Source organism: Microchirus variegatus (assembly GCF_963457635.1).
Source record: "Microchirus variegatus genome assembly, chromosome: 18".
NCBI classification, from domain to species: domain Eukaryota; kingdom Metazoa; phylum Chordata; class Actinopteri; order Pleuronectiformes; family Soleidae; genus Microchirus; species Microchirus variegatus.
The window spans coordinates 7,754,906-7,780,289 of record NC_139819.1 but is presented as its reverse complement, the minus strand read 5'-3'; the positions used below and the strand labels follow the sequence as shown (position 1 = coordinate 7,780,289).

Here is a 25,384-nt window from a genome sequence, read left to right as displayed (position 1 = left end):
AAGTAACCAATTTTTGACATTCTGCATGTGCCGTCCTGTCGCTGTCTTATTACTCATTTATTTACCTGCACTCCTTGTGTTCCAGTAATAGATAAAGTCTGATGTCATGTTAGATCTTTACCTCCAATGATGGGGAAGGGCATAAATATATAAGAGATTATATAATATGAATATTAGACCATTCCTGAGTATAATAAAAAGATACTTAACCAAGAGACTGATGATTCCATCTCTTTATCCTCCTCGGCACAGGGTTTCATTTACTACAGTAAATTGTTAGACAAAACAATGAATATCTCCTCTCTGCATCTTCTTTGAACAGGGCAGGAAAGGCCGTGGCTCCATCTTTGTCTGGGCTTCAGGCAACGGCGGCCGCAGCAGAGACCACTGCTCATGCGACGGCTACACCAACTCCATCTACACCATCTCCATCTCCAGCACGGCGGAGAGCGGACGGAAGCCCTGGTACCTGGAGGAGTGCTCGTCCACGCTGACCACCACCTACAGCAGCGGGGAGAACTATGACCGAAAGATTGTGAGGAGGATTGATTTGTGTTGACGTGTGTGTGTTTAATGCTTCAGACCTGTGTCCATTTAGGCCTCCTTCAGGCCTCCTTCTCCATGTGCATTTGTGTGTATGTGTGCTGTGTCCTGGTTCCTGTTGAGATAGATGAGCAGTGTGAAGTGTAAGAGATTTTTCACATGGCACACAAGAAAGTTGTGCAGCTACACACAAAACACACAAAAACGGGTTGTTTTTTGTGTGTGTTCATACCATAAACATTTTCTGTCACGTCTCATCTTCACCTTGCTGCAGACGAGGCAAGAGCAGAACAATTGTCCATGAAACTGATATTACACTTGACAGCCGCTTCTTCTTTTTCTTTTTAATAACAGCGCGTTCAATTTGAAAGTGGCCTTTTTCCTTTTTCTTCTTTTTATCGACGGTAATGTTAAATATCAGGCCAAAAACATGTAATGTCTGCTTATGTTTTGGTAACGTGTCGTGTTCTTTGAGGGCTTGTCTATTTCATAGGGAACTAGAAAAGCACTCGGAGAGTGCAGACCTCCGCCAAGGCAGCTCAGCCCCCCACAAAATTGCGATAAAAATAGTGATAGTGATTAATTTTGCACATAGTACAGTACAGTATGATACAACACTAACATTAAGTGGGCCTTTTAACTGAGTTTGAGTGGCAGTAGGGCTGGGTATCACACTTCTGTTCTTATGTGCATCACCTCAGGGTGAGGTCAAAATATGGATTTTCCTTCCCCGTGCCATACGATAATCGATACGTCAAGGCAAATATCGATATTTTAACAAACTAAGGCGCTCTAAAGTTAACGTTTCTGGTCAGACTCACTCGCCGGGCGCTATAGAGGTCGTTCTCAGTGACTCAGATCTAACGGTGCTTGTGATTAGCTGTCGCAAAGACGTGCAGAAGCTGTGACCAGAGACAACACATTCATATTACCTCTAACTCGCCATCCCGCGTTGCTCCTTACGTTTATTTCTACGAGAAATTGTTATGTTCCTAGGTGTATGTGTCTGTTGCCTCTCGTGAGGCAGTGTATCACAGCTGGAATGTGAGTTTCAGGTGTGTCTAAACCCTCCTAATCCTCATGACTTCATTCTCTCTTTGGCAGTCTTTCTTCTCTTCCATCACTGTCGCATTTTCTTCTTCTACAGTTTTCCTTTCTTCACCTTTTCATCAATTTTTTTTTTTTGACGGTGAAATCTTTCCCTCCCGTTTCTTCCCTTGCTTCCTCCTCACCTCTCTTTCACCCCCCCTCCTCTGACTGTTTCCCCTTCTCGTCTTATCTGCAGATCACAACAGACCTGAGACATCGGTGCACAGACAGTCACACGGGGACGTCGGCCTCGGCTCCCATGGCTGCTGCGATTGTCGCTCTGGCCCTGGAGGCAAAGTAAGATCCATTTAACCTCATCCTTTCATCTCTTTGACCCATGCTTACCTTTTAATGCTCCACTCTTTCCCAGACCCGTCCTTATTGGTCTAGAAGGCCAAGAAATGGCAAAGCATTTTATCAAAAATCCCTCTCAGAAAATATGTGCCTGTGCAATGACGCAATCTGGTTTCCAGAGATACGTCAGAGTTTGGACACTTCCACTGGACTTACAATACACCAACTTCTCCATTTCAGTCGGGAATAAATACTATAAATTATAAAAATACATTATACACCTGCCTCCACTCAGTTTCAGCACTTACTTGTAGTTTATCCCATTCCTAACTATGTTGCAATTGTTTCATTTGCCTTTTTTAATATATCTAAATATCCATGGAGTTCCTCCAAAGCAGCTGTTTTTCTTTTTTCTTTATTTATTTATTTAGTTCTCCACACCAGTATGACTTAAGTGTAGTGACTTAAATGTTTAATGTATGATCTGGCGAACGTTTTCTCTGCAAAACGAAAAACTCGAATGACTGAAGAGAACAACACAATAGAGGATTAATATTAAATATGGCAACATGAGATTATTCTATAGGTGGGCGACATTCTACACCGTTCACGACCTTGTTCGAACAAAGCATGGGGTTTCTGCTAGTGGTTTGCATGTTCTCTCCCACCGTGTGTCTATGAGTTTTCTCTGAGTACTTCCAGTTTCCTCCCATATTCCCAAAAAAAGTAACTGGGTGACCCGTCCAGGGTTTAACCAGTCTTTAGCCCAATGTCAGCTGAGATTGGCACCAGCGACCCCGTGACCCTGAATGTATGGCTATAGATTGTCATCACCTTCCTTCAATTATAACTTAATTTTAAGAGTTTTAAGACCTTCTGTCTGAACACACAATCTGAATGATCATATTTGTATGTATGATGTAGTCCACATAGATCCACCTCAGCTCTTCCCAGAGCAGTTGATATAGAAAATTAATAATGAGTGCATTTTCAGTGCGTGTCTCTTCATCAACAAGATTATTACAACTGCTTCTTGCCTGTCTGCTTAAGTCTTTTCTGCGGCTCTCACTTACTCTCTGTCGTGTTTCCTCTGCTTCCTCCGCTGCCACGATAGAAAACGATAGATGTGCATGCATGCACATGCAGGCAACGGGGCGACGTGATCAAAGAGCAGGAGGGAAACAGTTTACACAAACTTTGCAACGCCGATCGTATCTGCTCTTATCTGCTGAATGAAAGCAAGTAAACGTTGTGTGATAAACATGTCAAGACGCCATCATGCCAGACTTGAGGTCTTTCCCCCCCCGATGCCAGAAATCTGTCCCATATCTCTGTTCTCTGTAAATGTTGCCAAGGTTAAGATGCTAGAAGTCAGCATATGGTTTATCTCTCTGTGATCTAGAGTCCATAACCAGTTCTTTCCTCTTTTCCTCATGTCCGTGGAAGTGACGGAATGGAAAAGTGAGTGTTACATGAAAGACGGGAGACTTCGGGGGAGGGAATTTGAAGGGATGAGAAGGATAACTCGGCGTATGAAGCTCGTATATTGAAGGATTTTTATGAGATCAAAGCAGGGACAGATGGGAAAAAAAAATGTGTTGTATTCATTACTTTACGCTACTTTAAACTACATGCAGTCTTGCTTAAAACAAACATTCCCAGAAAATGCATCATGACTCCAAAAATAACAACATAACGTGGGAAATACACAGCCAGATGCCGTAAACAACGTTGATTTACTATAAAATCCGCCGTTCCTGGTGTTGTACATACATGTTATCACAAGATTTGATATCATTAGACGCTTCGTAGCCTTAGAATTCACCTCAAATTCTAACCCCCATTCGGTCACTCATCTGTGTTGTCCTCATACTCCATTTTTTCTCGGCTAAAACCCTGCGTCTGGTTTAAAATTCACTGCAGTTTGGCAGATTATAGAATGTAAATGCACCAAGGTGAGATCAGGATTTGCCTCTTCACTTCCTTCTTTGCTTTTCCTCACTCAAGATCACCTTTGTCTGTGTGTTTTTTAGTCCATAATAAGCCGAGAGCCGCACAGAGGAACATACATTAGTCTGATTCACTGCTGGTTTCCCCCCCTCAGTATTTTAGCTACTCCATTAATTAGTATTGGCTTGTTTATGGGTAGCCTGACTGTCCTGGCCTAGATAATGATGCCAAAGTCACTGTTAATTAATGACCATGAAACATTTATGGGACCATAATTACACAGTGACAGCAAAGCCTATTAATATTGATCTAAGCATTCATTATTCTGACTTTTCACGGCTCCTATCCGTGCTTCTTTTTACTTGATTTGTTTCAGCTCGTCGAGAGGATTTGAGCGTAAACTCAGAAAGGAGGTGTTGGTACAGTTTTTGCCAGGCAGTCACTTAATTATAGGAATCTGACCCCATTTAAAGATCAAATTTTATCCATGTAAACATTCCCACTTTTTGTTAAATCCGGATCACTGGTCATTGTTTTATACCTCTCGTAACTAAAAAAAAAAGTTTCTGATTATTTCCTTTAAAAGCCCAGCGAGGATGGAAGGTAATTGTCCCTGAACACAGTTATGTCATATGTTTCATTATGTTTTATGATTTTACCATGATGACCGTGAACATTGCACCATTGCAGTCAACCAAGGCAATCAAGTCTCATTGTGAGCACGAATTTAGGAATCAAAACGTTGAATTTTCGTCAAAGATATTAACCTATAAATACTAATCTGCCAGAAGGTTTTCAGAATAAAGGTCACGTGTTTGTTTGAAAGTCGGTGAACAGCTCCCAGATTTTCGAGGTTTAAAATGTCAAAAGGTAAATAAATAAATCAATCAATCATGTATTAGCTTATCCACTTAGCCCATTCTGTCGTGAGAGCACTTCAAAGGATAGGGATGCTCTATTTTATAAAAAAAAAAATCCCAACTGTTTTGAAGCTTTGAGAATACCTTAATTTTGGGATGCCGTCTCTGAGAACTTCCCTTAAAACTGGGTTAATGTGAAAGGGGAATTTGTTATAAATGCTGCATTTTGTTTCTTGAATTTGTGGCCATATCTTATAAGTGTGTTTTTAATCCTTTAAGGTACACACCAAGAAAAAAGCAAAGGAAATATTATTTCATTTTGCTTACTTATGATAACAATAACGAAAATCAATATTATTATTATTTTTTTAATTTTTTTTAATTAGACCCTACAATATTTCAGATACAGGCCTCTACCAAACGGTTGAGACGTCTGTTCATAATAAAACTTTTTGCATAATTCATAAAGTACAACATTCAGAAAATGTCACATTAAGTGTTAGTGAGTTCAGCTTGATGCATTTTTCAATGAGATATAGTGACTTAAAGTGTGGTCGACCAAATGGTTGAGTAGTACCTTAAAGGGTTGAGGAGATTTGCATATGGAATTGATCCTCCTTTCAACTCATGGAGGAAACCGCATTCAGTTTGTTGCCACACAGACAGTTGGACAGACTTTGCTCTCCGTAGCCTCAGTGCCCTGATTTGTGTATATATTCAAAATGGGGACTTTGAATCCACTTTTTTTTATATACATATATATAAGGATTTTGGAGTGCTGTCATTTTGATCCCAGGTGGTTTATTTCTCCAGGGTTTAAATGTCTTCTAGAGCTTTGTGGGTAAAAAAAAAAAAGGACCTGTCACGGTGCCCACACTGAAATACGTGTGCGTAGCCTCGATGTGCAAAGGTTGGACTGATTTTGTCTCCCTCTTCATTAATTGATTTTTAATAATTAAAACGTGCTCTGTGATTTTTCAGCTTCTTAAATGTGAATAGTGTCTGGTTTCTGTGTTCTGTGAAATCTTTCAAACTGAATCATTAAGGTTTGTGGACTAAACCAGAAGACATTTTTGAGTAATGGGAAACATAGATGAACATTTTCTAGACCAAGCAACTCGTCGATTAATCACAGCAAGGATTGACGGATTAGTCCGTAATGAAGAAAAACGTTGGTTAGCTGCAGCTCTAATTCGATTTAAACGTCGCACACTTTACATTTGGTTGACTGATTGAGAATAGCACCAGATCCTGGTGGTCTCAGCTGTCGAGGGAGGAACGGGAGGGGAGAGAGCGGAGCATCTGGACAGCATGTGAGATGGAAGGGAATCCCATGAAACTTAGTGACCCACTTCTTCCTGGTTTTTCCCTTTTTTTTCTCCTCATTTAAAAAAAAAAAATGTAGAGTGTGGACATCAAAGGAGTTGAGACACATGTCTGCCATCTTGAAATGGATCTCCCGTGAGATTTGAGAAACAAACGGGTCAACGGGAATTCATGCCACTCTGTAATTTTCTCTCAGTAATTTAGCTTATTTGACTTAAGTTTTTATTTATTTATTTATTTATTTATTTATTCAAAATGGTAAAAAACATATAAGCACGTTAAAATATAGGCACGTTTTACATGACTTTTCACATTTTGTCCTAAATCGTGATCCCTTGTGCTTGTGTTCTCCTTTTATCTGATAATTACACAAAGATATGTATGAATGTCCATTTTCCTTCTTGTATTTCACTCTCAGATTCTTGTTTTTTCTCACACAAATAATCATTTAAATGGACGAACACAATTTTATACGGTAGAAGAGCATCTTCTCTGCTCTGCTAAAGCTGCCATCGTTCCGTTCCATGAGAGGAGTTCTACAGTCTACAGTCTTACCTTTAGTTGTTACAAATTCTTACACACTGTACCTTTTTAAATAAATTATGTTTTTTATTTTAATCTGTTTGTGTCTGTGTCTTTTCCTAGTCCTCTTCTCACATGGAGAGATGTACAGCACATCATCGTAAAGACATCTAGAGCTGGACATCTCAGTGCCCCTGACTGGAAGACCAATGCTGCTGGTTACAATGGTATATACACACACACACACACACACATGCACACAAACTTATTTTATATCTTAGTGAGGACATAATGCATTCTCTTGCCCCTTACTCTAACTTTAACCATCACAACTAATGGTGCTTTTGTGGTAATGAGATGTAACTAATGGTGGCTCGACTCTACTCGATTTATTTTGCTTTTCCATGAGTGATAGTATCTAGAACCTGGTACTCTTTTTTTCCCCTCCTGTCATGCAGGAAGCACTAAACTAATTCTAATGAAGCACTTTTCTCATCACAAGTTTGTGTCGCGTATAAAACAACGTCACGGCATTCTAGTGCCGCCGTGCTTTGATGACTATGCCCACGTTGAGGAGGTACCATAGTAACGGAAAACGAACCGATCCGTGCAGAGTCGAGCTGTGCTGCAGCTGTATAGTGGAAAAGCACAGTATGTGCCTAATCTAAGTCCAATTCTAACCCCCAAACTAGGTCTCAACCCTGGAAAAGCCCTTGTGAGATCTGGAACAATGTCCCCACAAAGATTGTACATACACACACACACAGGTTTGCGAGTGTATACAAGAGTAAGAGTACAATTAAAAGTTAAATTTCATTTCCATGAATTAAACAAGTGTGTTTCATTTGGACCGTTTGAATCACTGCTAAATGAATCTACATCTCTTCATTATACCAGAAAACGGGAGAAAAACAGGACACAGACTGGAATCTAATTAGGCTTCATAATGAAGCTCCCAAAAATACCTTGGCTCTGACACTGCTGAAGCGAATACTCACACCGTCACAAACACCGTCTACGAAAAAAGGCTGAATCTTTGTTTTGACAGCTTCAGGTTTATTTGAATTCAGCGCCACGTCGCAGGCGATGCCGCACGTTCACGGCACCGTCGTCGTTCGAGCTCCGGTTGTTTTTGCCATTCAGGGCGGGATGTTTTGTGTTATGTACAGAGTAACAGTCGCAGAGACATCAGTATGCATTACTGTGATTCCTGCGTCTCGTTTTCCTCCAGCCTGCCTGAAGATGGGAGCTCAGGAGTTTCCAAAAATAAAAATAAAGTATTTTACTTTCTGTAGTTAACGGACTGTGTTGCCAGCTGCTGTCTGTCAGGATCCATGTGTTGGTTGCGGTTTTGTAATTTTGTGAGCGCTTGTTCAAAGTGTGTTCGCATACCTGTGTTGTGTGTGTCTGTGTGTGTGTGTGTGTGTGAGGGAGAGAGTGAGAACTAAGGGTCAGCCAGGCTGCAGGCCCAGTGTGCCTGGAGATTATCCAAGTGACTGTTTTTTCAAAGAGGAACTAAAGAGAAACAGAACTAGGGAGAAGGGTGAGGAGGGGGTGTCTGTGTGTGAAGTATGGAAGGAATTCATATTAGATTAAGCTGCTTTTACTCAACCACGATATACTTTATAGTAAACATCAAAGACTCGAAAGTAGACTTGTTCACTGATTCTTCATTTGACTCGTCTTCTCTTAAACTTATCCTGGAGCTTGAGGTATTGATAAAGCATTAACGGCAACGTAAGACAGCGTAGAATCACTTATGGACTCTCTTGATCAGCTTAACTTTACCGTTTCCCCCACAGTCAGCCACTTGTATGGATTTGGCCTGATGGATGCTGAGGCCATGGTGAAGGAGGCAGAGCGATGGAGGCAAGTCCCTCCTCAGCATGTCTGTGTGGAGAGCGCAGACCGACAGATCAGGTACAACACACACACTCATGAAAGCTCACTGCCTTTAACCTGTGAAAACTTAAGCCTCAAAATGTTCTTATGGAATTTTAACCACAAAAGAGCCAGAAAATTCCAAAATAACTTTCAATATCTGGCAGTTATTTAGAATTTACTGCATGTTTAAGTAGTGTATTGACAATTTAAAATTGTCAATACACAAAAGAAAAACTTTTTTGAGAAAAAAACACTGTTGTGTGTTGAATTTGACATTTGAACAGTTATTTAAAACATTTGTTTGAGTTTTTGTCTCAATTAACAAAAACTAGAAAAGCACTCAGAGAGCGCAGACCTCCGCCAAGGCAGCTCAGTCCACGCCTTAGACAGACAAACAAACTCCGGTGAAAACGTACCTCAAAAATGGAAACTATGTACAGGCTATTTTCGGACTCTGTCCTGCAACAGCGTGAGTGAAATGACCCTAACAACCATACGTTGGCGTTGAAGTGTAACTTCTCAGCGTTCAGAAACCGTTGCAATTTCTGCAATAGCACAAATCGGCGCATTGTTTGTTTCTTTGTTTATTGTTTGCACTTTAATAGAACATTACAACAAGGAGCATATCACATAAAAGAAACAAAAATATACATAACAATAGATAATATATGATAAAGTACAATGAGTCAGTGCTGGAGAAGTTAGAAACCCTGGAAGGGCTTATCGAGAACCTCACCATTAAATAAATAAGTCGTTATTTTGATAAAACTTGTCATCTTATCAAAATAAGATGACAAATGAATTGCATTATTACGGCAATGCAAAGTTTGCTTGCGCAAACGTGTCGTCTGCGATCCGTCTGCGTTAAAGGGTTAAGCTCTTCCTTTACAGGGTGTCTGCATGTCCTTAAAGTCTTCTATAAAAAGTCTTAATTGTCCTTTTAAAAAGGACAATTAATCCAGCGCTCAAAGGTCTTAAAAATGCCTCAGACACAATAAACTAAATTGCCACATTTTCTTTTAGTGTTTTGCGTTGTTGCGTAACTGAGGTCAGGACGAGGGAAACGAAGTCGTCATGTAGCCGTCGGGGACAGGAAGTGAGAGTGTGAAACACGGAAAGTTAATAAAGCTGTTACGAGTGCTGTGATGTCTCACTTTTCACTTTAGTTGAAGTGTTTGCATCTTCAGAAATTCTCCTCATTCTCCATCATTTTTAATGGCGAGCAGATAATGGACTGACTAGACGGAGTCGTCTTGTGTATCGATCGTTTTTGCTACTAAGAACCTGCTAAATGGGCAAATATTCTGTGATTTTAAGGATCTTTTGTATAGTGCAGATAACAGACTTCTTTGTTTAGCCAAGTCTAAATGGAAACCGTCTTATTCTCTAACGCTGTGAACATGCAGACATTACAGCCACATGCTGTATGTTTGCTGTCGTAACAGCCTCCAGACCACTTTCTAGAACAGTTTCCAGTCTCGGCTGCAGGGTGGTCAGCCACTGTTATCTTAAAGGTGTTTGACAGGGCAGAGTTCAGGCAGTGAAGTACTTCAACCTTATCTGGGAAACACAGCTTGATCAGGGGGGGGAAACGACCTCCAACCAACTGTCAGTGAGACAGTAATTATGTTGAATTGAAGATGATCAAAGACTTGAGTTTTGCCCTTGAGTAAAAGTTAAAGAAACCAGTGCATTATCCAAAAAAGTCAAACGTTGCTTTGGTCAAAGAACCAGCAAAACTGTTTTCAGCTGTGCTAACATCATTGCACAAGGGTTTTCTAATCATCCAATAACCTTCTCACATGATTAGCAAACACAATGTACCATTAGAACACTGGAAATGGGCCTCTATACACCTATGTACATATTCCATTAAAAAACCAGACGTTTGCAGCTAGAATAGTCGTTTAACACATTAACAATGTTTAGAGTGTATTTCTGATTCATTTAATGTTATATTCATTGAAAAAACGGTGCTTTTCCTTCAAAAATGAGGGCATTTCTAAGTGAACCTAAACTTTTTCAATGGTAGTGTATGGACTGAACAAGTGAGTGAACTCTAAAACCAAGAAATGTGACAAAATATGACTGCGCTGCATTATGAAAACAGATCGGACACGTTGGGGTTCTTTTGTGGATTTGTCTCACTGACACAACCCCTACCCCCTCTGTCTGTCTCAGTCTCCTCAGTCTGTCTTTTCTTTCTTTCTCTCCCTGGTGTTTTATGCACCGGCATGTGTTTGAGAGTGCGGTTGTGCAAGCTCTACCTTGATAGGGGCCAAGCATTAGTTCTGGCAGGGTGGTTCTCACATAAGACCCTTACTACATGCACACACACACACGCACACAGAGCCAAGACTTCACAGCTTGTTATTCTCGATGCAGCTGGAAGTCTGGAGCGCTGTTCTCTGTTAGGCTGCCTGCTTGAACTTGAGCCCTGGCCTGAACTGCTTTGCTTTCAGTCAGCGGCTCCGTGTCCAGTGTTTGTGTCTTTTTTTTTTTTTTTATCAGTGTTATTCTGTGTCTGTTCTGCTCCAGTACTCGACTCTGGAGTCTGTTGTGCGTGACGCTTATGTAAAGCCCAGCTCGTGTCAGAGGCAGTTATGCTCAGTCCTCCATAATGTTATGTGTGTGCGTCATTAGGGCGACATTCCCAACGTTGTTGGGTGAATGAAATAAAAAGAACGACCCCCTTCTCTCACATTCGCCTCCTTTTTCCCGTCCGTTTTTCGGTAAAATGTAAGTTACTTCCACTGTAACTTTTCTACGTAAGTGCAGCCGTCACCTCATGCTGTGTTTCCACACACACACACACACACACACACACACACACACACACACACACACACACACACACACACACACACACACACACACACACACACACACACACACACACACACACCCTCTGGCTGGCCCCTCAGACTGCGTTTGGTAATGTCTGTCTGCAGTCACTCGCTTCACTCCACTTGGAGCGTACACACACACACACACACACACACACACACCAGGAAAATTGCCTGATCTGTGTGCAGTCAGGCTGGTGGTAATCAGCTGTGCATCTGCTCGGCTCTGTCCCGCGCGTACGGTTCACTTATCTGCATTGTGTCATTGGGAAACCAGAGCTGTGATATCAGCCCCAGACTCCCCTCAGCCATTCCTGCTGTCCACGTTCCAAACAGTCATGGGCTACTTAGGAAAAGGAACATTCAGTGTGAGCGGTGTTGTTTGTGTGTGTTCAGTTGGTTTTAAGGCAAACTGTCGACGTAGACAAATAGAGGTTCTTTCCTTTACATGAACGATCTCAAAAAACTGAGTAAGTGGCAGTAATTCCTCGCTTGTTTCTTCTTCTCCTTCTTTTTATTGATTTATTGATCTAACTGCACAAGTGTCGCTACTTTAAAACTGCATTTCTAAATGGAAATGTGTGTTATGACATGTTTGCTCAAAAACAACCTGGTTATTAATATTTGTATCACTATAAGACTGCAGTTGCAAAAGAAAAGGTTACTCCTTGATTCAAACCAAGTGTGAGGAATAGTTTCCTATTCAAAAAAAGCTTATTTTTTCCTGTAAAAAAAAAAAAAAAAAGCAGATAATAATAATAAACTTCTGTGTTGTATCACTCATTCCCTAAAAATCTCAATTGTAACCCTGGCCACGGGGGGAATCTAATGAAGCAGTTTCCAATACACAATCAAACAAGCCTTCAAGCCTTCAAGAGGAATATCTTTAACAATTGATGAAAAAGAAGAATTATTGTGAGCCATTAATCTGCGATCTTTTGCCAGCGAGTATAATTTACCAGCTCTGTGTTCGTTTCCACTGAATGAACTCTGTAATCCGGTGCTGCAGGGACTAGATTTGTTGCGTTGGCTCAGCTGCTCCGTGCAGCAGGAACACACGACTCTCTGAAACCACAGTCTGTGCAAGAGTTTATTCAGTGTCGTCGGCTGCACTGGACCTGTCTGTGTTTTTACTCTTTTTTTTGGGGGGGGTGGGGTGTTTTTAGATCATACCACACATGTTCTTCAAGGGGGGTCATTACATGTTTGTGTTGGCTGCTTAGCCGTTATATGGCAGACTGCTACGATAATGTTCCCTGTTATCACTCTTGGATGCTTTGAACACTTGAGAAATACGAAAAAAAAAAACCTTAATATGGTCTTGGGGAGTGTTCAGACCTGTACTTGGTGCCATTTGCATCTGTAATAATCAGAAGTTTAATCCTGCTGCCAAAATGGTGGCCAGTTTTAGTTCACTTAAAGGAGACATATTATGCAAAATAAACCTTTTAATCATTTTAATCCTTATATTTGGGACTCTGGAGGCCTTATGAGAAGGCAAAGTGTGAAAAAAGTTGACTCAGTCATGTTTTTGTGGTCCACTTCCGCACTCCTCCTGGAATTGTTGTCTCACGGAGCTCCGCTTTGTCCCTAAAAAACGTGAGAGTGCAGGCGAGGGCAATAGTATCTGGAAGAGCGGAAGTCGCGAAGTGTTCTATTCTCGGCTGCACAGTGCAGCACAGAGTTCTACACAAACTTCCAGCTTCAGAGGATTTACATTTTATATATGACGGCAATGTGCCGGCTTGGGTCGACAAATGATGGCTTTTCCAAATGCTAACGCCTCAGTGACGCTGACATAATTTCCTGTGTCTCATTTGCATTTAAAGAGACCGGCACTCAAAAGCGAGCGTTCTGAACAGGGCTGTTTTGGCAGGGTGATTGAACCGCTGTGGTGCTTCATCCTCAAGGCATTTTGACCAAAGCATGTCACAGACATGTTCATTAGGACACCAGGGAATTAGTTTAACTTGGGTATTATAATAATAAGGTATAATATGTCTACTTTAAACTGTTTCATGCCGTCTTCCTAGAACAATCCGCCCTGACCACGTGGTCCGGTCCGTGTACAAGGCGACAGGATGCACCGACAACCCCAACCACCATGTGATCTACTTGGAGCACGTGGTCGTGCGGATAACGATCACACACCCTCGCCGCGGAGACCTGTCCATCAACCTGACGTCGCCCTCGGGGACCAAGTCGCAGCTGCTCGCCAACAGGTAACGTTGTGATTTAGTTAACGTTTGTGCGCGCGTTGGTTTGACGTCTTTAACCCATGTTTGCTTTGATAGATTTTTGGAAATCTAGTCTAGCGAAATGTCATGAAAGTAGGATTCCATTTTTCATGATATTTAAATAAACCAGCGTTATTAAAACGGGAATCCCCTCAAAGCCCCTTTACAAACAGAATGCTGGATGTCGTGTAATCCCTGTATGTACACAGGCCATGTTCACCTCAAATAAACCGCACTCCTCCACAGTGTTTGTCTATAGCTCATTAGAGGATGTGATTGCACTTGGTGGAGAGGTTTAAACAGTTTGTTCTGGCATTTGCGACACTTGAGTGGTTTCCTCATCTGATATCACTCTGTGTGTGTGTGTGTGTGTGTGATTTGTGTGTGTGTTTACTCCTGATATGCAGGTTGTTTGATCACTCTATGGAGGGTTTTAAGAACTGGGAGTTCATGACCACCCACTGCTGGGGAGAGAAGGCAGCGGGCGACTGGGTCCTAGAGATCTATGACTCACCTTCTCAGCTCCGCAGCCAGAAAGTACCTGGTATGACATGATGGCTTTTCAATTATTTTAAGTTGAGGTTCATTTGAGTGGTTATTATCAGCAGTTTTGTCCTGGACTGAACTGCTGAACACGACCCGCTCTTTAAACAACATCATTAAGTCTTTAATGGAGAGTTGCTCTTTTTAAAAAGCTCTTATGTTGATCACTATTACCCCAAGTAACTTTTGCCTATTTTTTCTCATGGGTATCATCAGAATGTTAAAGTAATAATGTGATCTACACATGGTATTGATTAATTATAATCGGTATGGTTGCAGGCCAAGTTACAGCAGCCGCAACTAGAAAACTGTGATGATTATGATCTTGAACTGTTTTAATGGTAAAGAATTATCATCTACTACAGAGTTGTATTCTGTGGTCAATAAAAAGTGCCTTAATGTAACTACTTAATATGTAATTGTTCATATTTGTAATGACGCAGCAGGTTTAGAGGGTTCAACTTGGTGTGAAGAGTGAGTCTCATCAGCTCGTCATTGTGTTTCTGCGTCTACATTTACGTTCCCTCTGTGTCCTTTAGGCAAACTCAAAGAGTGGTCGCTGGTGCTCTACGGCACCTCCGTGCACCCGTACTCGTCTCTGCGCAACGACAAACCTCGCTCCACGGAGACGCTGACGCCCACCGATGAGGAGTTCACAGAGGAATACAGTGGTAAGTGATAAATGCAGAACGGCACAAGGACGCAGTTAGTTTCCCCTGCTTTCTTTCTATGGATAATTAGTTGTATGTGGTTTAAGGACACGATCAAAGAGTGTAATGCATTAAAATAACCCTGCCCATCCAGTGTTATGATATGGTGCAACGTTGTTGGACTGTAAAATCTCCTCCTCTCTCTTTTGATCAGCAAAGTTTTAAAATCCTGTCCATGTCTCCAGGCCCCTGTGACTCTGAATGCAATGAGAACGGCTGTGAAGGTCCTGGGCCTCATCACTGCATCAACTGCCTCCACTACTTCCTCAAGTTCAAGAACAACACCAGGTCAGACTAAAAACATCATCACAGAAAGTTTGGAATTAAACATTTTTAGGAACCTGTTCCCTCAATAACATCAACTTTGGAATCTCTATTTTATCAGTCATTGTCACTCAGTCACAGTCACTCTTGTTACTACATAACCTGATTAATTTCAGCCAGGTCCGCCTGAGAACTCATTCTGTTTCCTTTTGGCCGCAGAATGTGGAGTCCGTTGTTTCCCCCCCTGTTAATTTGTGTGTGTGTTGTGTGTGTGTGTGTGTCTGCGCACGTCAGTGTGTGTGCCCTTAGGAACCCATTAGGATCAAAGTCTGTTGTAATTGCCTTTGTGTCAGCGGGTCTCGGCGCTAATAAAAGGCGAAGCAACGCAGGTGCATGAGAATGTGCAAGCTTAGGTGTGCTGCCTTATCATTAGTCCACTTCAGACGTGCGCTGGCCTTTTCTGCCACCACAGGGAGCAATTGATGAGTGAAGATTGGAGGGGTGGGTGGGGGGGCTGCAGGGGAAGAGGAGTGGCAGTGGTAGTGTTTAATGTTTAGATAATTACATCCTTTAAGTGTGTGTTTGCTCGTCGAGGAAGGAAGTGATTTGGTTTATGTCAGAAAACGGGTTAAAGCATGATTGAGAACGCAAAGAGTTAAGCAACGTAAATGTTAATCCAAGTCTGAGGACGGTGTGTGTCGGCGCTGCACATGTCTGATTAAGTGTTTTACACGTGCCATATGTGTTTCTTGGCAGAAGTGCGCCGCAGTGTGTGTGTGTGAATAAAGCTTAAGGAAGTGTGTGTTTTGTGCTCTTTAGGATTTTTTCGGAGATCCTTTTCACCTTAGGAAAAGGGAGCCTCCGGGTGAATTGTCGGTGTGACGAAGGGCCTTTGTGAAGTTATCCAGCAGATGTTACACCTGTTTGCCATATAGCCGCTGCACGCACACACGCACACTACGTTGCTGCACTTCTGTAGCTTTTTCCCAACTCATTAAGTTGATGAGATGCATGGGAAATAAGTTAACACGGGTGATTATGAAAGAGAATATCTGGTTCGGTTCTATAAAACTCAATTTTATTGGAGCTTTTTTTTTAATTGCACACAGTGTATCATATGTATACCATTTGAACATTAGCTCATTAAAGCATGTGTTGTTAACCCATTTAATCTCATCGGAACATAGAGGTTGTTTTGTTTGTTGTGTTGTTAATCTGGACACACACGATCCATTTTTTCTGTGTTCCACTTTTGCCTTAATTCTCTCTCTCTCGCTCTCGATCTGCAGGATGTGCGTGTCAGAATGCCCCAGCGGCTTTTTCCGCGACGACCGCAAACGCTGCAAGAAGTGCTCCTCGTTGTGCGAGACCTGCGTCGGCAGCCGCAGCGACCAGTGCACCACGTGCCGGAGCGGTTACCACCTCAACGAGGGCTCCAACACGTGCGTCGCCAGCTGTGCCGACGGCTTCTACCTCGACCGTGGTACGTTTTCACTCTGCGAGATTTGCGTACGACAAAAAATCCTCACTGAACGAGGGCCCAGCCCAGAATTAGTTTCCGTATTCTTTATTTTCTACCATTGTTAACGCAGCTTGAGGTTCTTATACGCTTCTTTTGACTTCAGTAGCAATCTGCTTCATGCATGCATCCAAAAATGAGTTCAATCGTCTTCTCTGTCTATTGACCAGTCCCTTAGATATTAAAATATTGAGAGTGAGGAAGTTAATCTATTAAAAATGGACTCTGGACATTTAGAAAAATCCACAGCTGGATTTTAGTCGAATACCTCTGAATGATGCAGTTGCTTTGGTGATGTAACGTCTGCACATTTTTTTTTTTTTTTAATGCACTCTCTAAACACAAAACAGATTGAATCATCTGCATCTTTTGCAATCATCTTTTTTTGTTTTTTTTATAGCGAGCAGCACACAGTGGTGTTTTCATACAGACATGCTGACTGTTTTTGTTTTATTTATGCCAGCCTGGATGAAAGAACAGCAGGATTATGAGAGACTGCTGGGACTATGTATGTCTTTATAATTATATCTATATATGGCGGTTTTGCAGCCAATACAGTGAGAGTCCTGGCAGTGGCGAGAGTGTTTGGCAGCAGATCTGATGTAAACTGATCCAAGTTCAATCATAACATTTCCACAGGCCAAGATGTAGTGGATACATTTTTTTACTTTGAAATTATGGCACTGCGGAGAATTGTGGACACGCAACGTCCATTTTCTGGTCAAGGAAACGCAAAGGATGCTATTTTAAGTACCACAGAGTCACGTAAGGTACGGGACATTTGAGATGCTTAATTAAAGGTAGAGTGTGTAAGATTTAGCAACATTTATTGGTTAAGTCGCATGTTCCCACTGAATATTGCAAGTATGTTGGTTGTAGCCTTCAGTTAGGGTCCAAATTCAAAAGATCTAACTTTTGCAAAAACACGACGGTCCAAAATGGCGCCCTTTGTAGAGCTGACTCTGCTCCTCATATGAATATTAAAGGCTCACTCTGAAGTAAGGAGAACCTCAATTCATGAAGTATAATGATTTAATCCTTGGTTTCTGCCAAACAAAAAATAATTGCACCTACATTTTGCCCGCTGGACATTTTAGTGCTCGCGCTGCACAGATCTGTGCCACAGAAATTGGTAAATTGCTGTGTCCTTATATGGAGATCCTGGGGGTTCGGAGTCAAAGTTATGATTATTCCTATATCGCATATTTAGGTAGTTGTGATACTTGTGCAAAAGTATCACAACTTTTGCATATATATATATATATATATTGTCAGCTGTGTCCATTTGCCAAGTGTCAAAGCGTCTCATGGCCTCCTCCTCTCTACAATCTTCTTTCTCCGCAGCTTCAGCCTGCTGACATTTCCACTCTTTCCTCCTCGCCCTTGTGTCCCGCTTTTGAGTTCATCAGCCCCTTCTTCTGCCCACCCCCGTCGTCCTTCACCTTTCACACTTCACTTCAGTCACGTAACACCTTCTCCTTGTAACCCCCCCCCCCCCCCCTGTGTTTTTCCAGATTCCAACATTTGCAGAAGATGTCCAGAGAACTGTAAGAAGTGCAACACCTCCAATATCTGCACAGAATGTAAACCTGGGATGAGGTAAACTGAAATAACACTTTCTCACCACACGTTCACCATTAGTTTAAAGGTCCAGTATGTAAGAGTGAGTTACAATCTGGTGAGATTGCAAGTTGTACATACCTGAGAGGCTGTCGTCTTCCCTTGTGTCCTTAAAGCAGAACTTTAAAGCAAGTACATATAAGAGTCTTGTTCTAATCATCCAAAAAAAACGCTGATTTAAGGGTATCTATTCTAGTTCTGTCAATAAACCCTCCCAAATGTTACACACTGGACCCCTTCACACCTTGTGCTGATTTTGGAATAACTACACTAACAGATTTTTTACTGTTTTAAAGAGCTGCTTAGACATCGAAATCAGCTGCATCTCCTCTTCGCTGCTGCAGAAACAGTTTTGAGGATTTGCCTCAGCACTGTTTTGCGTGAAAAGTTGAAATGGCGGCGGCATTTTGTTCTGTAAAGGGATTTGTTTTAAAAGGAAGAGCTGGTGTTAGAAATGGGGAGTTGCTATTATTTTTGCCCTAACATAAATAATTGCGAGAACAGCTTCCTTAACGTATGTTGCTATATGTAGCGTAAAGTGCTTTTATAGCAATGTATATTGTTTTTGCTGCCGACTAGTGGTCAGAGGCTGAAATACAAACAGACTGTCAAGAATATTTTCATAATAAATATAATGTGTGATATTTAATGTATTGTTATTTCAAGAGCAAATTAGTGAAATGGTTTTATTGTCACTTTTTGACTGTAAAAATTTTATATAACAAAGAATTCACTTGCAAACGTCTGGCCTCTCGTTTATGTGGCTGTGCCGTTCCATGTTTAATATATTTCAGAGCGTGCTGCGATCAGATCACTGACTGTTGGTTTACCGTCACAGTCTGTCATTCAAGGACAAACGGCTCCGGTTTTTGTTTCGGTTTTTCATGAATGTCACTGTTGTGGTTTGAGGTATAAAGAGCATGTTTAACCCTGCAGGGAAACGGTGTCGCTAACAAACACATTATGTTACACAAACCAGTGAATACGGGGCCTTTTTTCCCTTTTCCTGAAACCTCAAATTGAGTTTCACCCCATGACCCCGGGCTTATTAAAGCCTTCATATACTCGTGTCATGTGGAGAGCCACAAGAAAGAGAGTAGCTTTTGCCCATTTTTAGGAATCTCTGATCTAAAGCATGGATTAGTTATCCATGCAGACAATGTTCCAGTTCACTTTCTGGCCACTTCCAAAACAGCCTCCAACTACACTTGACCTGGCAGAGGATAGGGTGTTGCAAAGTGCTGGAATTCCTCGTAGGTCATGAAAGAAACACTTGAGAAGCGTGTAAAACATATTATGGTCTTGAACTCGCCTTTAAGTGTTCATTGTAGCCAGAGGTGGAGGTAGGGACACTTGCAAGCTATAATTTCCTCAGACCACAGTGAGGCACATGCACACACACACACACTCCCATTCATTTCCACATTCATGGTCGTTGAGGAGTCAAAGAGGAACAGTTTGTTTCTGGGAAACATTAGCTAACAGACACCAGCTGTTTTTCAGCTCAGTGCAGCGAGCTCACCCACCCGTCCTCACTGTGCATTTTGCAGAACTGACGATATCACCTCTAAACCTACTTCCTCACTGACCTCTGATCCCCCCCCCCCCCACATACACATCTGGAACTTCTGAAGTCACTTGTGTAATTCCCACAGAACAATAAATTCACCTTAATTGTACTTGAATCTATAGAGGGTGATGGTTTCGGTCAGAAGGTTAAGTGAAGGTCACAGAGTGAGTGTAATGCTGTTAAAGACACAATATGTAACAATTCTTGATTTAAAATGTCAGAAAATAATGAGACTAATGTATCATTTTGTAGTGCTGTAGTGTTAACCCACGATGTGTTTCCATGACGACAGACGAGACAAAAAAGACGAGCGTGACGTCATGAGGCACCCATGCAATACACGGGTACGCTGGTTATTTGTACGCTAGCACGCTAACGATGCTAATGGCGCTAACTGGTAAACGGTGGCACATAATGACGTCACGCGCATCTATTTCCGGGCAGTCTTCATGGACACGCGCCGTGCGCTAACCTGCACTAACATGTCATCATGTCTTTAACATGTCCTACATATTGACATTTACTCTCCCCGTAAACGCACAGAGGAACAACAGCAACTCCCATCTTATTGTTTTTCCTACATTGTTGTGTGTCATTGTGTTGCTCATTAGCAGTTAACCATTTGCGCTAAGCTTTTATGCAGTGAAATTCTTCCTTTGCGTGTGGACGGCAAAGAAAGAATTTCATTCCAAAGACTTGATGTTGCTAATAAAAATTATATTTTTTTAACGGCAGTAAATATGAATAATTAGTACTCACTGGCCCCCTTAATGAGAACACCTAAGGAGTGTTTGAGTTGCTGTGCATTCAGAGACAGTTTCCTACATGCCTTTAGTTGTTTGGAGTGGTTATTTGGTGGTTACTGTTGCTCTATCTATCATTCCACACCAACCTGGCCATTCTCCCGGGACGTCTGGCATCAACACGGCGGCAGTAGATCAGCATTTTTCTGAAATACTCAGTCCAGCACCGCGTTCACAGTCTTCTCATATCACCTTTTTCTCCCAGCTCCGTTTGAACGTCCACATGATTAGATATTTGTGTTTAACAGGCAGCTGTACATCATAATTATATACACTCACCTGCCACTTTTTTTTTTTATCTCCCCCTCCCTCCAGTCTTCAAGTAAACAAGTGTCAGATGACCTGTGATCCAGGGACGTATTATAACGGCCACAGAAGAACGTGTGAGCCCTGCCATCGGGCCTGTGCAACTTGTGCTGGTAGGAAGTCACAAAACGTCCTGAAATCGATGCATTTAACGCTTTAAAATGGTTGTTTTTGAACAGCATTTCTAAAACGTGTGTTCATATGTGTCTCAGGCACAGGTATAGAGGCGTGCACCAAGTGTGCAGAGGGCTACTTTCTGGAGGACTGGCGGTGCGTGTTAACGTGCAGCACCGGCTACCACCTGTCAGAGCAGACGTCCGACAACGGGCAGGTGCAGCGGTCGTGTAAGAAGTGAGTCAGCACCTCTAGACTTTGGTTTTAAATCCTTTACATGTACAGTCTGAAGCAGGGGTCTCATCAAGTGGAAAAATTCCAGCGGTATCTGAAAGCTGTTGCACGTCAAAGGCAACATGTGGTTATTACGGTAATTTCACTCGTGCTGTTGCCAGAAGCCGCCGAACAAGCGTTTTGCTGCCAGAAAGGTAAAAAGTGGGAAAAACTTCTATGTTTTTGGACATTGAGATAAAAACAAATTTTTATTTTCCATTTTAAAATGTTCTGTACTGTTCAAATATCAAATTTAACACACAAAATCTGGCGCTCATGTACAACTACAGTGTTTTTCTTCATTTTAAATTGTCAATGCACTATTTTAACATGCAGTAAATTGTAAATAACTTCCAGATATTGAAGTTATTCTGGGAAAATGGGCAAAAACACCTAGTCGGAGGGCATTTTCTGGCCCTTTTACGGTTAAAATAAGCAACAATAAAACAACATTTTGAGGCTGAGGTGGCAGACTGCATGACCTCTGCTCTAAAGAGTTTTCAGGAGGAAATCTCAAGTACAAATTGCCGTTGTTTTTCTCACTTTTAAGCTGAGCGCAGCCGTTTCCACCTCCACTTGTTTTTTTTCTCCGATCCTTCGCTTCCCCGATTTTCACTTCCTCATTTTTGCGTTCTGAGTAAGTTGATGAATCAGACGTTGACATCACAAAAGTAAATGTTATTCCTGTAGTTACACATGTAGTAGTTCTATGATGCAATTGTGCTTAAGGTCAAACCATCTCGACCATCGGTCCAGTAAACACGCACCGGTGGACTTTGCCAGTTAAAGCTGACTGTAAAAAAAAGAAAGAAAAAAAGATGCAGACAAAGCCTCTCCCTTCTGCTCTATCCTGAAGCTTTATTTGCAATTTTTCTGCACACAAACTTCATTCCTTACTAACATGCGTCTGGCCGAGTAGAAAGAGGCTGGAAAGAACTCACTCACTAAATGCCAACATGCTCTTAATCCTTTTTTTAAAGTTTGATGACGGTTTGATGTCGACTTTGCCTCCTATCGCAGACTCCTCCACAGAGTCAGACTTCTTGGCTGCCGTTCTTATCTGTCCAGACAGTGGACTTTCCTTGGTGCTCTCCCCACTTTTGAATTATTTATTGCTCACGTGACCCTTTTGCCTCGCTTGTTTCGTGCGTTCTCCGTCAGCTCCCCTCGTTCTCCACAAACTGACGTCATCAGTTCGTTTCCAAATTCCCGTCTCACTGCTGCGATATGTGGCCACGGGGGGCTAGCGTCTAATTCTTCATACGACCACCGACAGGTGTGACCATAGCTGCTACGAGTGCCTGGGGCCCGGTGACAGAAACTGCAGCAGCTGTGTCAGTGGCTACAATCTGGAGGGAGGCGCCTGTGTGGTCAGCACCATCTGCAAAGATGGTGAGTTGTCAGCTCTCTTATCTACAAAATGGTCTTGATGTGTTTATTTTGTTGTTGTGCAGACGAGCGTCAGTGTCAGGGAAGAACGACGCACGTGCAGCGGTGCAACGTCGTGAGTTTTCAGCACAGACTTAATTGGATAAAGACGCAGCAAAAAAAAAAGTTATAATTAACTTAGTTTAAGTTTTTGCAGACGGTATCCGACCAAATAAACAATTCAAGTCAATCCAGGCAGCTCAGCCTTCAGAGGAGTTGATTTACATTTCAACCCTCTGTGTCTCTGAGGCTATTTTGCAAACTCTGCTTAAATTAAATTGTGTTACATGGCCACAGGGTATTCAGTGAATGCAAAAAGGTATTTCACGAGATAAAAGCCGAGGTTACAACCGTGGCCTTCTTTATATTCTTCTAGAGCTTTGTACTAACTCCAACTAAAATATGCTCCGCTGCGGCTTTAAAGCAGAACGGTGGCCTGTTCTTCTTGCTTTCTCTCCTGCATTTACTAACATAAAGTGCATTACTAATATGAAATCTGTCCAGGATTACACACTCACCCATTCCTATTATAGTTGGGTTTTTTTGACATATGAATTCAGCACTTTTCTGGTTTGTACACTTCATAGAATAACATTTGAAGCATCTACTTCCTCCTCATCCCCTCTTCTTATCACATTTTCCTCTAAAGTAACACTGATTTCTCCTGTCTCTGTGCCTGCTGTACTTTATTCTTAGACTTTTCCACTTAATGCATGCATGTTTGCCTTTTAATAACCATCTGAGGTGAAGGTCTGCGTCTGATTTTCCGTTTTAAAATGAAACCTGTGGCCGATAACGTGCCAAACTCGCGACGAGGCTAAGATCTGAGGAGAATCTTTATATTGTGTGACCTTTCTGCTTAAAGTGCACACCCAGTCTGTTTCCAGTGTACATAACGTGCAGAATTGGCTCAGTGTTTGCAGACGGTGTCTACTTTAAGTTTTCTACGATACAAAATGTTGTGAATTTGAAAAAAAAAAAAAATCTCCAATTTGCTAATTGTGTGATGTTTCTTCTCTCTCTCTGTTTTTTTGTTTTTTGTTTTTTTTTTCTCCCAAAATCTGTTTCCCCTTCTCTCCTGACATGGATTCAATCACTCCACTGGACTGCGATCATTTTCCACCTTGATGAACATCACCTGTGATTGGATCAAAAAAAAAAAAACCTCTTCCTGTTTCCTGAAAACCTCTCCTGACCAATCACACGGCTCTGCCTGCATTCAACCATTTCTAATGGTTCCATCCTGTGTGGTTCGTGTGTGTGTGTGTGTGTGTGTGTGTTTTCCCCTCTCCCCCTCCTCCTTCCAATCTCCCTCCGTATCTCTCCTTCCTGGTCTGTGGAAAGCAAATAAAGAATCTTGGGCGGAGGGCAGTTTCTGCGTGCTTGTTAAAAAGAACAATCTTTGCCAGAGGAAAGTGCTGCAGCAACTGTGCTGCAGAACATGCTCGCAAAAGGGCTGACGGGACGACACACACACTCGCTGGGCGTTAACGGGAGCGCACCGGGGAGGGGAGGGGGATTGTGGGGCGGAGTGGGTGTTTTTGCACCCCTCCATCTCTAAGCCGCCCTGCCCACCCATTCACAGTCACATAATTTATAAGAGAATCTGTGCCTCTTAAAGGGACTGCATCGGAGGTGCGATGACAGGACTACAACAAACCTACCTTTTTTTCTGTACTGGGACAAACACGTCTTCAGGGTGTAAAAAAAAAAAAAAAAATGACTGGGACTTATTTCAAGAAAACAAAACAAAAGAATAAAACGTGTCGGTATTTTGTGACCAAAGCATCGATGCCAAAATAATTGAACCTTCTTTTTTTGTTGTTGCCAGTGTAGGAAGCATAGCTTAAAAAAAACCAGGAGCCGCACAGCCTGTGAAACTCTGAATTACATATGTGTGCTTTTTTTTTTTTTTTTCATTATTTTGGCTCCTCTTCCTCCTCTCTTTCCAGTGTCAATGATAAACAGATGGAAAGTCAACATACAGTAGGAAAGAAGGCCCTGATTTTCTGCCTGTAAATATATGTCAGAGGGAGCTGGGGAGGGAGGAGAAAAGGAAAAAAAAAAAAAGAGATCACTGTAATGTGAAAATAATGTCTGTCTGGGCTGACTTTGGCTGTTAAAGCGGAGGAAACTCACACATGCATGTACGCTATATACTCCACACACACACACACACACATGAACTCAGACACATAAATCACTTGAAGTTACAGTTCCTATACCACAGTGACACCACGTGCCAACACTGACACATGTAAATGACCACAATCACCTCATCCTGTTTATTCAAACACATCTTATATGATGTGTGTGTGTGTGTGCAGATGAATGCTATTAATTCTTGATGTGAGCCCAGACAGCATTGATTCATTCCAGAGGTGTACTACAGGACGAGTCGATAGTCGTTCCTGCCGGACTTTTCTGCAGGGAGAAGGGAAGGGGAAATGCTGCAGTGAGGTAGAGAGAAAGTTGTGATCGCAGGGATGCACCAAAGTCCACACGGATGGAGATCCTAAAAACGTTTGCCCCAAAAACCGACTCCATCTCTTACTGTGAGCGTCTATGTGACCCCCGTTAAAAGGTAAAGATGTCATATCATCTGTGTCGGTGCATCCCTACACGTCACAGCTCTCTCTCTGTTGTCTCTGTTGTGTTCACAACACGATCTTTAAGCTGTGGA

The 25,384-nt window shown here is 42.0% G+C and overlaps 1 protein-coding gene across 1 annotated transcript in view; it reads left to right on the top strand.

Moving 5' to 3' along the window:
• The window catches only part of pcsk5b (proprotein convertase subtilisin/kexin type 5b), a gene marked incomplete at both ends in the record, with an annotated part of 50,238 nt that extends 26,077 nt beyond the window's left edge, over positions 1–24,161 (top strand). The window contains 14 exons of the mRNA XM_083904430.1: positions 323–535; positions 1,829–1,929; positions 6,708–6,811; positions 8,387–8,504; positions 13,348–13,536; positions 13,959–14,095; positions 14,634–14,765; positions 14,990–15,092; positions 16,358–16,551; positions 18,102–18,186; positions 20,896–20,999; positions 21,099–21,237; positions 22,550–22,665; positions 24,046–24,161. Coding sequence (XP_083760556.1) covers positions 323–535; positions 1,829–1,929; positions 6,708–6,811; positions 8,387–8,504; positions 13,348–13,536; positions 13,959–14,095; positions 14,634–14,765; positions 14,990–15,092; positions 16,358–16,551; positions 18,102–18,186; positions 20,896–20,999; positions 21,099–21,237; positions 22,550–22,665; positions 24,046–24,161 — 1,851 coding nt within the window. The remainder of the gene's footprint in view (positions 1–322; positions 536–1,828; positions 1,930–6,707; positions 6,812–8,386; positions 8,505–13,347; positions 13,537–13,958; positions 14,096–14,633; positions 14,766–14,989; positions 15,093–16,357; positions 16,552–18,101; positions 18,187–20,895; positions 21,000–21,098; positions 21,238–22,549; positions 22,666–24,045) is intronic.
• Between the last annotated feature and the right edge of the window lie 1,223 nt (positions 24,162–25,384).